At 47.8% G+C, this 14577-nt stretch overlaps 1 protein-coding gene across 1 annotated transcript; it reads left to right on the plus strand.

The window, feature by feature from the left end:
• The first annotated feature begins 1511 nt into the window (after positions 1-1511).
• On the plus strand, positions 1512-13902 carry LOC111258784 (uncharacterized). Its single transcript, XM_022830318.2, has 4 exons — positions 1512-1809; positions 2062-2274; positions 11123-11362; positions 11784-13902. The coding sequence occupies exons 1-4, from the start codon at positions 1518-1520 to the stop codon at positions 12686-12688; spliced, it is 1650 nt and encodes a 549-aa protein (XP_022686053.2). The 5' UTR covers positions 1512-1517; the 3' UTR covers positions 12689-13902.
• Positions 13903-14577: the final 675 nt, after the last annotated feature.

Below are 14577 nucleotides of genomic sequence, written 5' to 3' on the forward strand. Positions count from 1 at the left end.
GCATAGTGCCTCAGCACTAGCATTATAGTAGGGGGCAGGCTATTGGTCAGCCGGTACATATACAGACTGGAAGGTGGTGGTGGGTCAGATGCGTTTGTGTCGGACCGAGAAGAAGAAATATCTAAAATTGGTTTGAAGCGTCAAGAGAGCTGATGCCAGTTAGATGAAAAAAGAGGACAGAGAAATGGCGAAAAAAAAGCGCAGGGAAAAAAGCTAGCATATGATAGTAGTGCATCTGAAGAAACCCATATTGGTTGTCCCTCCACACAAACCTCACTCAGCTGTGTCCGCTTTGATGTGGACTCTGCAGCCGAGACCACCATAAGGATCTCGGGCGCTGCACACCTATGTACTTGCCATCTTTGCTTTTCGAACACTGAAAAAAGCGTGACACAAGCCCATAGATACATACGCGAATGTAAATTTACCGGTGTGCAATTCATTGTTCTGGATATATAAAATATGAAAATGTAAAGGAGCGTACAATTTCTAGTCTAAATAGGACCTTTTACATAGACAAAGCTAAGAGATTTGCCTGTACAAGTCAATGTCTTGAGTGTTTAGAAATGCATCAGGCTTTGCGAGACCCCGGCAACGCTGACACTCAGACGTCACTGGTTTCCAGATGTTTCATTGCTCCACTAGTTTAAATATGACTATGCCCTTCGCTGCTGGCGGGTAGGGGCATCAAACCATGGGCGCTGGACTCTGTTCCTACCGCCTTGCCGCGTCGCATCAGTGATATGAGCTTCTTTGCCTAGCCGTAGACATCTTAGCTAGACCGAAGGGGCTGCATGAACGGTTGGGTGAAGCAGTTGCAGCAAATGGGTCCTCAGGGAAACGAATATGCATCATGAAGACGGATGCCCTTAGTCGTCGCCTCGTGCAATGCTAGTCTAGACTTAGCCTTCTTCAGACAGACATACATACACACATATCCATATCCATACACAAACACACTTCGTGTGCGAAGAGGTGCAGATGGCGATGCCCCGTACCTGCCCGATGCCTCTGTTGCTATCGCGGAAGACGTCCAAGGTTCACGCATCTTTACCGCTGTGCGCAACTGAAACAGGGAAACTGGCGGCTGCCCATCGGGGTGTGTAACTGTGGCTGCATGGGGCCCCCGGGAACAAAAGATGCATCTTTTACCTGCATCCCTTAACGCCTCGGGCTAGGTTGCTGCGGCTTCTTTCAGCTACTTGCTATTCAACCATGTAGCACTGTATGCGACTGTGGAGCGCGGCTACTCCAGACAGGAATAGGTTGGCGGATACGAACTCTAGACGGTTGAAACAACTCTCCCAACTGTATGAGCCCTGTTGCACGGCTTCAACCGTTAAGACAACCTCGTTAAAATTATGCACGATAGCAGATCCTTTAGCTGGCAAAAATGGCCGTTCTACCAAAAAACACTTCCGAGTAATCAGCAGTATCTACACATGCTTCGAGAATAGATCGAGTGAGTAATTCGAGTTCCTTGGCGATCTGTTTCCAGGACAATTCCATCACCTCCAATGTTGTTGTCTGCCAATCCAACCCCTTCACCGTCATCGATGCCCTCTCCGATGCCCTCACGGATGTCTTCGCCCGTTGTGAGCACTTCAGGAGGTCCGGGAAGCGGCCTAGGTTCAGGCAGTGGCGCAGGAGGACAACTTGGTAACATCGGCCATCAGAGCGGATCGAACCCGCCTACAGCGCCAAGCACTCCTACACCACAGGACCAGCTGCTCAGCGCGCCGTCGATCCTACAACTCATGAAGAATATGCACGTCGAGAGTCAAACGAGTCTCGCCGTTCAAATCAAAGGTGATAATGTAATTGATAATATGTATAAATAACTTCGTTGCTTAAAATGCGTCATCGCTTAAAATGAACTTAACCGGAAAACAGCATTAACGTACGCTTTGGACGTACAGATGCATTTTTATTTAGATAGGTCCCAACTCGCCAGGTGAGCCCGCATTGATTTTACTTCATTCACTAATCTAACTAAGGAAAACACTGTGTAATGTGTAAGTGCTAATAAGTACCAAAGTTACGAAATTATTTCTGTTTCAGGTGTGATGCCGGACGGCAGTGCGATGAAGCAGTTCGTTCTGTTTCGATGCGGTATCTGTAATCGAACCAAGGCGTCCCTCGAACGCCTGCTTGGCCACATAATCTGGTTCCATTTTGCCGACAACCGGAAGCGGCATTGTAACAAATGCGGGGCGCTATTTCGTTTGAAGGATCAGCTTGACAACCATCTGAAGCTCCATCAGCTTGCTAAGGGTAAATAAGATCTTTTTGCGATCAATTCCGAGTTAGTACGAACAGATCTGTGAAGGAAGAAGTAAACCCATACAAAGAGATAGATTAAAGTGCTATAAAGGTCGAAAATACATTGAGCATCCTTTTTCGTTTGAATTTGTTTGACTCTGTATGAGCAACAAATACAAAGAAAAGATCAACTCTTTTATTGCACGAACGCGCTACGTGCTGTCGCTCGTCATTAGGACTTCTGCTCAAACATTTCCATTTCTTGCATATAGTGTCCGTCTATGGAAGCACTTATCACTATGGTCTTTTTAACTACTCACTGTACCTATAACTAGACGGTAAAGGTGAGAACGCATTACTATGTACACCGGTCGTCGAGTCCTTCGTGGCCACGAACAACTGGGCCAATGGGGCAACGATTGCAAAATATGGTCGGTCCCTATGTCAGTCTTCCCCATTCTGATTGTTTAGTTTTTTCTGAGCTATCTACATCCTCCAGTCTGTATTGTCTACTACAATATAATCGTCTGTACAGATGATGGTTTATCTCATCCGCCTCATGCAGTACGCCGCCAGTACGCGCTAATCTCAAGCTCGACTAGCTATTACTAAATAGTACTATTTGGCCAAACTGTTGTAGCTGGCCATTAGACTTACAGCCGTGGCCAGAACGATCACTCCAGAGTACTCTACGACTAAGCATCAACTACCGCCATCTCTCTTTTGTGCCTCTCACATCTTTTCGAATTTAGGCTTAAATTTCCCTTTCATTTCGCTTCGGGCGGCATCGCAGCTACTCTGGGCCACGCGCATCCCATATCCAGGACTTCAGCTCACTCTTACATCCAACAGTACATAGGCAGGAGTGGCTCTTGCGAGTCGAAGAGGTCCCCACCCTGTCCGCATCCTCCGTTCATGCTTCTGGCGTCTCTTCCTCTCTTTCACTGTCGAAATTTCTACTATTACTATTACTTTTACCACTGGACTTATTCGTTGTCCGTTCGTCCCCACGCGCTGTTGCCAGCAGCCTCGAGCCTGACAAGCCCCAGCTTCGCTGTAGCCTGATTTGACCGGCCCCCGGGGGTAGCTGTAGAGAACAGGGGATAGCGCCGCCAGTGCAAGGGATATGCCGTTTGCTGCTGCACCATGCACACACTCAGTGACTCTCACATTGAGCCTGCAGCACCATTACCCCTGGCGCTGCTACCGCCACCATTCCTGCATAACTGGCCTCATGACTCACTATGGTTAGTGGTGGTTGGGTCTGGTTAGCCTCGGTCATTTTCGTTCTCTGAACTCCCCTTGGTCGTTTCTTTGTGTCAGCCATGCCTGTGCAGTCAGTTTCCGTAGACAATGCACGGTAAACGCGCATACACACAGAGTGGCCATATATGATGACGCGCGAGCTCCGCAGGCAGCTAGCAGGGAGCTGTCTTGTGGATCACCTCATGTTTCACCCGTGGTAATAGAACGAGCGCTGTAGAACCCTTGGTTATGTTAGTTTTGGCCAGCATTCTAGTCTAGTCCAACTTTTATGCTACTTCACCGCCACTAACTACTGCTCCTACTAGAATTAGTGAGTTTAAACGGGCGGGAAGTCCCGGAGCTAACGGCAGCGGCGGCTGGTGCAGCAGTAGAAGCGAGCTTTAAACCGCCCAGCTACCGATGCTGTCTGTCCGACAAGAGGGAAGTCCTCTTTTTCTCCTCTACTTTCGATCTAGCCACTCTCCGTCTTTATCCCGACCCCCCCCCTTCCCCCCACGCTTACCCGTCTTTCGTTTTGGCTGAACATTGTATATAGCATTGTATATAGAACTGAGCATACTTCTCGTGTTGGAGCCATTCACTGGCTCTCCGGTGTCGCCGCATATGGGACGACCACCCTTGTTAGTCTACGAACAGGCGCAGATTCTGTTGAGAGTTAAGGGCTGGGGGCCGAGGACGAAAAGATGAGGAAGCTGGAGCACTGCCGCTACCGAACCCCCGCCGGTATTGGCTAGACCGAACGTGGGAGATTCAAAGAAAAATCTCCTCTATATTTTGAAGAAAAGGAAAGGGAGTTGGGGCTTGGAATCGGGAACAGGATAGGGGGTGAATCTGGGGTAGTTCTCCAGAGCAGTCCGTCTCAAGCAGCAGCAGGCAAGACAGTGACTCGGTGGTCAGGCAGGCATAGAGCAAAAGAGAAACAGGGCGCAGCGTTCGGACGCTGAAGCTTCTCGTTACTGCTACTGTCGTTGTTCTGTTGGCCGCATGGGGATGGTTAGATTCAGAATGAATAAACGCCGTCTCGACGAGACTAGGATTTACTTGGAGAAGTGAGTGGAGAAGAGCCCTTGCTTAGGCGTCTGCGATCTGGGTACCGCGCAGCAGTGGCAACAAAGGCAGCTGGAGGCGCAATAGTCGCAGTAGTCAAGCGGTAGAATCGTTTCTACAGCAGAAGACCAACAGGCAGACAGAAGAAAAGCGAGGTCCACCACGAGCGAGGTCGCCTCGTGAGCTTGGATCTAGTAGCTGCACCAGCAATAGTTCTACAAAGGCAACCGCATTACTATATAGTCGACGTAGTAGTAGGAGTGTTAGTGACGGTAGTGGTATGGTCATGGATTTTGGGGTTATTGCGAATTCCGCACGCAGCTCGTGCCGACGGACGAGGCTACCGTACTACGGTACTATACGGTGACTAGCAGGCATCGATAGTGACTCAGTCGAGACTCTGGCCTGAACGCTGGTGACCCAGTAGATTTCGCCAGAGACTTCAAAGCATAGACATCTCTCGCTTTTTTTTTCTTGCTTTTGTCACCATAGTGCTGCTGCTCCGGTGGAACTTGATCGGAGGCGTAAGCATCTAACGCTATATGGTATAAGGGGCTGACCGAGATAATTTCGTTCCCGTAGCTTTTCGAGGACAACGAACCGTCTGACCAGTACCGCGCAGTGTGGTCTGCGCCGTGGAAATATATGGCGTTTTTCAAAACATTTTTGCCTTGACGACCGGGAAGGTGAAGAGGAAGGAGCTCAGTCAGGCGCTCAACCAGCCATAGTCAACCGGTACTATCCAGTAAGAAGAAACTTTATGCATTCCGCGCACCTCGCAACGACCTGCAAAATGGCTGCCACGAAGGCCTTGAAGCGTATCGATTTTGATGAGGGGAGAGAACAAAAGCAAAAATGGCTGAAGACGTATGTGAAGGACGACGCTGGGTTAAAACAAAAAATGGTCTACGAGGTCCAGTTCAACTGATGCAAGGTCCGTAGATTTTCCGACTGGTTCATCAATGGGAAACAGGTCGATACCGACGATGACTGATGCCTACCATTTCCTTAAACAGTGACGCAGGCCCTGGGGCGCGCTGTCACCTCGCGGAGGCAGTATTGGCAGCAGAGTCATTTGCTTGCACGCCATTGAAGTATGGTGCCATCGTGAAAATGAAATTCGAATTTGAGATACGAGCCATACGAAAACGGCTGTGGCTGTGCGAGAACCCCGGAGCCATCACGGGACACAGGCGAAATGCAGCCACTAGTAACTACTGGCGCTTGGGCAGGAGCAACGGTAGTAAAATAGGAAACTACGAGCCCACGGTCTGGCATTATGAGCCACCATATCGGGAAAAGTCTGAACGATGAAGTGATGAAAACCAAGCATCCTCGACTAGAGCCGTCAAGATGGCTCGCATATATCACGCATAGCGGGTGAATGAAATACAATTCAAGGGATGAATGTGCAGACGTTCGCTTCCTCGTTCTTACGGTGTCTGATCTGGCATATCGACTACGGCAGCCTACCTTTGCGACGGCTTACCAGGCCATGGTTTAGATTAACGGCGAAGGATGATCTGTCTCGTGAAACAAACGATGCATTACATGGTTTAGCATACCACGTCCGTGCACACGCTGCTAATTCTCATACAGAAAGATTGACGTCTATTAAAATACACATAGCTAGGTGGTCAGTACGCTCAACCTGTACACTTTGCTCTTGACATATAAATATCGATTACACACTAAATAACCAATATAAAATATACGCCAATTGATTGCGTCGTGAAGCATTCTCACTACTATAGCTGGCGTTTATTTTCTCCTTTAGCAACCCTCCACTAATAACGAAAACTACAATCGTATAGCATCCCGTTCTTTCTGTATCTGCTTGTGTTGGCTTCGCGATAATTTCTCTTCATTATTACCGATTCTTCATCATCATCATCGTCGCGTATTTTCGTCTTTGTTACCGTTCACGTTGTCGCTACTACTTCAATTAGTATACCCCCCGCTGCTGATTTTCCCGTTGGTATATCTAAAGCTCGCTTACTTCTCCATGAAATTAGTCCAGTTTTATTTTGTTTATATGTCTTAGTAGCTCGGGTAATGGCGCTCGTTACGAGAGGACTTAAAATTCTGAAATTTCTTCTATGAGCTGGTTTTAGCGGACATAAGAGGCCAGAAGACGAAAGGGGGGTAAGGGGCCAAATTGGACGAATCTGGCGTTCGCCACGATTTCGTCTCAGATGCTAGCATTAACACTGTCCGTAATCAGTAGCACCCACGCTTGCCTGGCATCGCTACTATTAATGCCTGTGGCGACGGTTTTATTCAGCTTGTCATCTATAGAGGAGATTTGGCGGCACCCCACGAACGCTGATGGTCAGCTGACTGTTTGACAGCTTTTCGAACATTGCTTCGTTTCGGTTTAATTTGCACTAGTGAACAACGAAAGCGGCAAACACGAAAAGGAACTAGGACGAGAGCCTGGCTTGGTATCGTCTGCTACGCTATTTTTGGGTGACTGTCGCCCTTGTCTGCAATGACGGACAGAGCGGATAAGCAAGCAAATGCACAGGCGGCGGGCCACCCAAACAAATAAGCGAGCGAGCGAGCGCGCGAGAATAATGCGATGTTCTAACGATCACGTCAGTGTGCGAATAGCAAGGAGTACTTCAGTACTTTTCGTGTGACTCGAGCTGGCGGCGGCGACAACTGCTAGGAGCCCCATTGCTGCTGACGCTGGCCAATGTCAGCTCGGATTGTGGGACCACCCATAACTATCTCCCCCCTTGGTGCGCCCCGTATTTCAAACCCCAGGGTCGTGCCAGGTCAGTATTCTCTTGTCTGGAGAGATGTGACGTCACTATTACATCGCATCGCATGATCACTGTAAAACAGGATTGCTATTGACGCAGCTACTGTTGTCGCTATTACTGAAGCAACATTGAGCGACGATAGAATCGAGGGAAGAAGGAAAGATAGAAGAACAGCGGGGAGAGAAGGGGAAAGCGATAGAGAGGGGAGAGCTAGGGGTTAGACAGGCTAACCGGACAACGAGTTGCTGCGACGAATCCGGACCTTTTGTTCGATATTATTCTCCGTTGCTATGCTCTTGTCATCACCGTGTTCGGTCTTTGGAATAGATCTGTACGTATTTTATATCTTAGACAAGTCCCGTTGAAGCATTTGCGAGTGGAGCCAAACGCTTTGTTGAGTGTCCGTTGTCAACGCAGGGTAGTGTGGCAATAGCGGAGATGTTGAGGTGAGAGGTGCTTTTTATGACGTATGAGTTACAACAAGATGAAATAAGGCCTTTTTAAGTAGTCGAATAATGTTAAATACAAAAACTCTGTCTGTTTTAGGTTTCAGTTGGCATCACGTTCTTTCATGATAGAAGTTTTGATAAAAAAACGTCGTTGACTCTGTATTGTTATATCCGATATTAGTTCGGGTCGCATGGGTCGCCAACTCACTGTTTTTGTCCGTCCGCCCCTTCCAACAAGGGAACAGGGGTAATGGGGTAGTGGTCACATCTCATACAGTACATGAAGATATTTTGCCAACTACTATGTAGTTGATTCAACTACTATGTAGTTGATTCAGCATCAAGTCCATATCGACTAGCCACACGGACACAGTAATGCAGACACCTGCCAGGAATAAGTGAACTCCTGGTCTAGTTGAGGCTAGATTTACGTCTTGAGAAGGCAAGTAGGCGACCTCGCGATTTTAGTAACTTCTCGCTGTTGCATTCTATCTGTGCTTTTTTTCCTTCAAGTCTCGATTTTTCTGCTTTGAAGTCGTCACCAGCTGGCACGACTTCTCTTACCTGAGCGCGTGTAAGTGATTCGGAATAGGGAAGTCCATGCGTAGGTTTAGCGGGCCTTCTGGCTTCCACATTGGACAGGGCACTGTAGCCGATCCCATCTTTTATGCTCCGTGGGTTGGTAATAACGGCTCTTGCTGCTTACCCTGCTGTCGGTGTCGTATTGTTTCTTTTGATATTTTCATCGTTATTCTAGCTGTTATCGGCGGACAGCGTTTCGAAGTCTGCTCCGTCCCTGTCAAACTGAAAGGAATGGCAGGGACTTGACAATCGCCTCGTTTCGTCCACTTAGCCAAGACAGCCGTCACCCGAAAGGAGCCCAAAGGAAAAAGGTTTTCATTTGAACTGACGCCGGACAAGTGGACAATGACGTGTCTACGAGTGATGTATGGGGATAACTACGTATCTGTAACGAGCATCTCGCTTCGGGGCTGAATCTGGAAACTAGATGGCTGAATTTGAAATATCAAGGCATATATGCAAACGGTTACATACAAAAAACGACCATGGATCGAATTTGATTGAAAGTTGCAAAAACAGGTATCTACCCATCTACAACATACTAACATATCCAAACAGATCACCACCATTGGCATATTCAAATGGGGTCGTCCGGAAACCGGGCAAGCACCTCGCGTGTATAGGCCAATAGCCTTGGATAGTATAACTGCGTTTAAATAAACATGTCGATTGCATCATTCAACCTTCTGCTTCCACAAATCATTATCAGTTAACTCTTTCATCTTCGAATTATCACTATTAAATATGTAAAAATAAGAAATCACTATTGCGTGTTTGAGTTATCCGTGACTTCACCCCATATTGAAATGCGCTCCGTTAGTCATCGTATCACCACTTCGTGTCTTCTATAGACATGTTAAATCTTACGACGGGACGAGACGATAGGTTCTTTGCTTCCGTTGATGAACAAACCGAATAACTGGCTAGCGGACTATTTCAGTTTCAATTATTTATTCTTTCTTCAAAAGAAACAAGGGCATACTCGCGTATCTTTAATCGGAGAGTCCGGTTTTCGAATTGAAGGATTGTGAGGGATAGGTGAAGAAACACTAGAAGACAGTGGAGCCGTCTAAGCTTCGCCTCCTATTGATGAAGCGGGCGGTGAGGTTCAGGACGCTGTTGGGGTAGTCAGCAGTACGACGACGGTGAATGCATCGTGCAAAACAAATAAGCCTATCTCCATGTCGGTCATCCTCTCTTTCTCGTCACTTCAGCGATGTTGCAAATCGGTGCCCCTGGAGACGAGCTACTACAAAGATTTGATTCGAACTATGGAGAAACAACTTGCGAGTGGCGAGGTGAACTGCTTTGTCCTAGTTCATCCATAGGCTGCTGTGTCGTTAGGTGACCGGCCAATTCTTAAATGTCGTCCTCTTTTCCTTTCTCCCAGCACTTGTTGCCCAGTGCAGTCAAACATAAGTTCGCTGGGCAGGCGGCGGTTCACGTATTCTCCAGTATTTCACGTAATACAGTGTCCAGTCTCTTCGAGTCCGGTCGAGTTGTCCGTTTCGATCACCACTGCGTAAAGGAATTGTGTCGCGCCGTGGGGCAAAGATTCATCTCATTTTAAACCCCAGATATGGCCCCTCGATGCCCTCTCGAGTGTGTTGGCTGGCTCTTTTTACCTTACTTACAGTAGGACCAGTAGCATTTGCTTCAAAATAATATTATGGGACCTCTTCTCGTAGAGCTTACTGGATGCTGCTAGCGTGCCGTCTCTTTACGTATAGAAACGCCTTAAAATGCCAAGGTAACTGGCAAACACCCAGAGTCGAACGCGATTGAAAGGAGAAGCAAGCAACGTAGGAACACAATCTTCGTTTGAAAGCGTTTAGGAAACGCGGCACCGCAGAAGGAAGAGAGGGGTTTGAAATTTTCCACCACCGTTAGCCCTGGGCCGTTCCCTTATTACCATGGCCTAGTGGCCATAGTATTAGAGCCTAAACCTTGAGAGCTTCGTCCAACCGAGATCCCTAAGACTCTTCGTTTACCATGGGACAAGAAAGGGACTGAGCTGGCGCTACTAGAGGAAACAGGGCGACCAACGATCGACAATCCCGCTTGACGCGCCTCAGAGCATTTGTCATATTCAATACAGCTGAGTAGCTACTGCGTTCTACTAGGCTGAGCAAAGCATATCGAACGGATATTGGCACGCCGCATTGGGCGCAAACTGTCAGACGAGTTTTACGGTATAATGGAGGAACCAGAGGGAAAATAGTAAGGAAGCTAAGAGAAACAACGAGTGAATAAGGTCCCAACAGTAACAATAGTATTAGCGTGTTGCACTGCATACCGACGTAAGTGAAGTAGGTGTTTAGCTTAGCCGAGGATTTTGCGAAGTGTCCGAAGGCGACTGATGCTCACTGACGAATTTATAATGCAAAATACAACTAAAACTGTATTCATAACACGACGCCTTGTCCAGCCGACAAAGGCGGGAGAACTACGTGAGATAGATACATGTGGCTTTAGAACTACCATTAAAAAAAAAACGGTTGCTTTAGATAGAGGTTGTAGTGATCGCAACCAGGACGAAGGCAATTGTTTTGCTCGTTAAATTTGAGATTACCATTATGTTTAACTGTTGGCCGAGAAAATTCTTTTCAATCACGTTTAATACATAGTGGAGTAAGTTTCTATAATGCAGGCGTCTCAAATAAGCAGCATAAGAGAAAGGCAAGGTCCTTTCAGAGACGTTTTCCTCGAAGAACCATATTATAATTTATCTGTTCGCTTACATTACAGAAAATGCAACGGCGCAGGAAACGGTGAAGAGTGTTGACGAGACGCGCACTGAGTCATCTGAAGACCTGGAAGATCAGGCAGCCAGACAGAGGCCGATAAAACGGGAGCCCGAAGAGAATACAACGCCAGTAACAGGACAGCAGCCAACGGGACAGCAGACCAACCTGCAAGGTCCACAAGGACCTCAGGGTCCGGGCTCACCTGTCACTCAAACCCCTACTGAAGAGAATAGAAGGAGAGGTAAGACTGAACAAGTTTGCGCTTAACAAAGTTAATGGTCGTCAGTCGACAAATCAATCTGAGACATTAATTAGTTATAGATCTGATAAGGAAGGGCGAGATGTTTTTTGGAGACGCCAACGTGTTCTAGGCTCAGAGGCAAACGCAGAGTATATATAGCTGTGAGGGTGAACCCGCTTACCACACAGTAGCAGTACTTTAAGAATTTCAAGAGTCAAAAACCGGCAGCTCTGAACTAAAGAAAAACCTACATTACGCTGGCACTATTACTATTGTAATTAGCATACATCAGTGATATCATTAACACGTACTGATCAATATGTTGAAGTTATTGTTGCGCAATCATATTTTAGTCATTTTATTTTTTATTGCCGATACCTGATTGGACTCTTTAATTTATTTTTTGCGCATATGATTACAGTATCATCTGCGACCGACGGAAGCCTGCCATTCCACTGCAACTTCTGTGACAAGTCGTTCGACAGGCTGTTTTCGCTGCAACGCCATGAGAGGATCCATACAGGAGTGAAGCCGTGTTACTGCAGGGTATGCGGACGGGGCTTCAGTGAGAGGCGCAATCTGCGACATCACATACTTCGCTTCCACGCCGCAGACGATGTACGCGATGATCTCCGCGGCTTCGACACCCCGAGGTTGGGCGCTTTGCAAACTGATGACGACGGGCTTGACGGCCTCGAGGATGATGCGGATCGTGAGGCTGACCGTGATTCGTTGGATCGTCTTGAACGCGAGGCGTCTGTTGAGCGTCTCGAGACGCTCGAACGATTGGAGCCGGGCTTTGCCTCGAGCCCCGAACAGCCGTCATCGACCGGCGGGAGCGATGACCAGCTGAAGGCGTCGCTTCGTGCCGACGTTCCTCCCGGAGCCATCGAGCTCGTGCAACGGTTTTCGCAAAGTCCGCCTAGCCCATCCGCGACGGCGGCTATCGCCAATGTAACAAGTTCCTTCATGGCGCTGATGGCGCAGAACCAGCTGCAAAATTCAGTCAACCACCAGCTTCAAAAAAACAGCCTGGCAGCCTTCGTTCCCCCCTCATCGAAAAGACGGAAAGGAATTCCGACAAAGTACACGGACGGACCTGGCGGTTTGGACGAGACCGCTCTTCAAGTTCTACCAGCGATCCAAGGCCTGCAGGCCATTCAGGCAATGCAGGCTAGTCAAGCTCTCGGGACAGCGGCGTCCGAGGGCCTGTTCGATTTCTCAGGTCAACGGGATCAAGCGCCGACTTTGAACAACAATACGGCCCCGGAACCTACCACCAAACTTGCGCTTCCGACTGACCTGAGTGTCAGTAGTGAGCACTAGCCGATAATGATGCTTAGAGAGAGAGAGAGAGAGAGAGAGAGAGAGAGTAAAGCGAAAGTGAGAGGGATGGAAACTAGAATACCACCATAAAAAAAAGCAAAAAAGATGACGAAGTTGATGAGACGCATGTGCCATCACTGGAAAACTGTTCCAGACGAAGACGATCATGAGAATAAGATAGAAGATAATGCTCGAACGAGGTTGAAAAGAAAATGGAGAAGCAAGTTGAGAGATAGCCCACTTTGTCCACGGTTCTCCAGCACCGCCGCCACTTATCAAATAAAACACGCATCTTACTTTTATGATATGACAACGCACGACATTGTTCAGTGAACGATTTCTATTGACAACGGAATGCTGCAACACGGACAACAACTAGTAGTACTAACGAACTCAGGAAAATTTTGCGCCCGCGCCAAACTCTCAACTAATGGAGACTATATCAAAAGCCCCCGCCCGAAACACAGTAAAGGCGATCACCGGGGGTTATAATGGGGGTGGCCGGCGTGGGCGTTCGTCTTACTTCTTTGTACAGCCACATCGGACTCATGGCGTTGAGTCCTACAGTATTCACAGGAATCAAACATTCTTACACATCGCGTATCTAGGTAGGCCAGCCACGCGAGGAGAGTGCCGAAGGCTTCGATTGAACTATACCCACGAGAACGGGGCCTTTTGCACCTTCTTGCTCTCGCGGGTCCCGGGACCGCGTCCACACGTTCCAACTCATCTGCTAGCAAATACTGCTGTTTCTCCAACCACAGCGTATAGATCTGCACCCAAAGCGCGGGCAATATCAAACGGCGTTTTCGCGCAGGATGCCTTCCGGGCGCTCCGAACTGCCGCAGGGACAGAAGTTCGAAGCACGTGCGGCGGCTCGGTCCATGGGCCAAGCGGGAATACAGCTGATATACAACTCAATATGAGCTATATCCAATAATTTATCACTGATTGCCCGATCCCGAAAAACTGTGAGGTTCCGAGGTCTGGACTGAGCTACAAAAGCGCCATGTCAAGCGCCAGACCTCACTCACTGCACTACATTAAATATGAATTAAACATACAGAATTAAATACGGAAACTGAAGTCGGAAATATTGCGTATGATAATGATAATAACAACAACAACAACAACAACAATAATGGAAACGTCGATAATAATACGATAATGATATTAATAATAACAATGAATAAGATAATAGATATACCTCAGCACATTTGTCGTCGTACGTAATGATGAATCAATTATAATAAGCAATACACTACGCAAAGTCAGTAGTGTGTCTCAGGTGTCTGGAGGGCCGCCAAACGGGGCTCTTGTTTGTTGCGTACATTCTGCGTGCAATGGAAAGTTAATGAGATATGTATTTGATCCGAGATATCGAAAACCGAGAGGGAGAGCGAGAGAGAGAATATACAAATAGAACTCCACCTTAGTAGACGCAGAAGGTCTACGGCTACGTGCCACGAGTGCCCGCGTCTTGTCGTCTGCTAGGTGTTTGCCTGCTGATTACGGCGCTGTTCGGCGCAAGTGGCACTTTGCTGTTGGGTTTTCGTTTTGAAAATGTTCATGCCCACTATTTACGGTTAGGTTTGTTTACCTGGTCTTTCGTTTAGTTGCCGCTGCCGAATAATAGGCTAGCCGGTAGCGGCGGTCTTGAAGATCAACATGAGGAAACGAACGTAAGATTGATCATCGATTGCCGACAGACTATTGAGAACCCGTGAGTGATCGCGGCATGTTCGCAAAAATGCACTAATATAAAGAACATAAGATAGACGAACGGCAACCGTAGAGCCCCAGAAACTGACTGTCAGCGGTGTAATAAAGACAAACAATACACAAAGACAATATATCGGCCGGGATACTTCCAAGTGGAACAAAGGGCT

Source organism: Varroa jacobsoni, unplaced genomic scaffold (assembly GCF_002532875.2).
Source record: "Varroa jacobsoni isolate VJ856 unplaced genomic scaffold, vjacob_1.0 scaffold_262, whole genome shotgun sequence".
Lineage (NCBI taxonomy): Eukaryota > Metazoa > Arthropoda > Arachnida > Mesostigmata > Varroidae > Varroa > Varroa jacobsoni.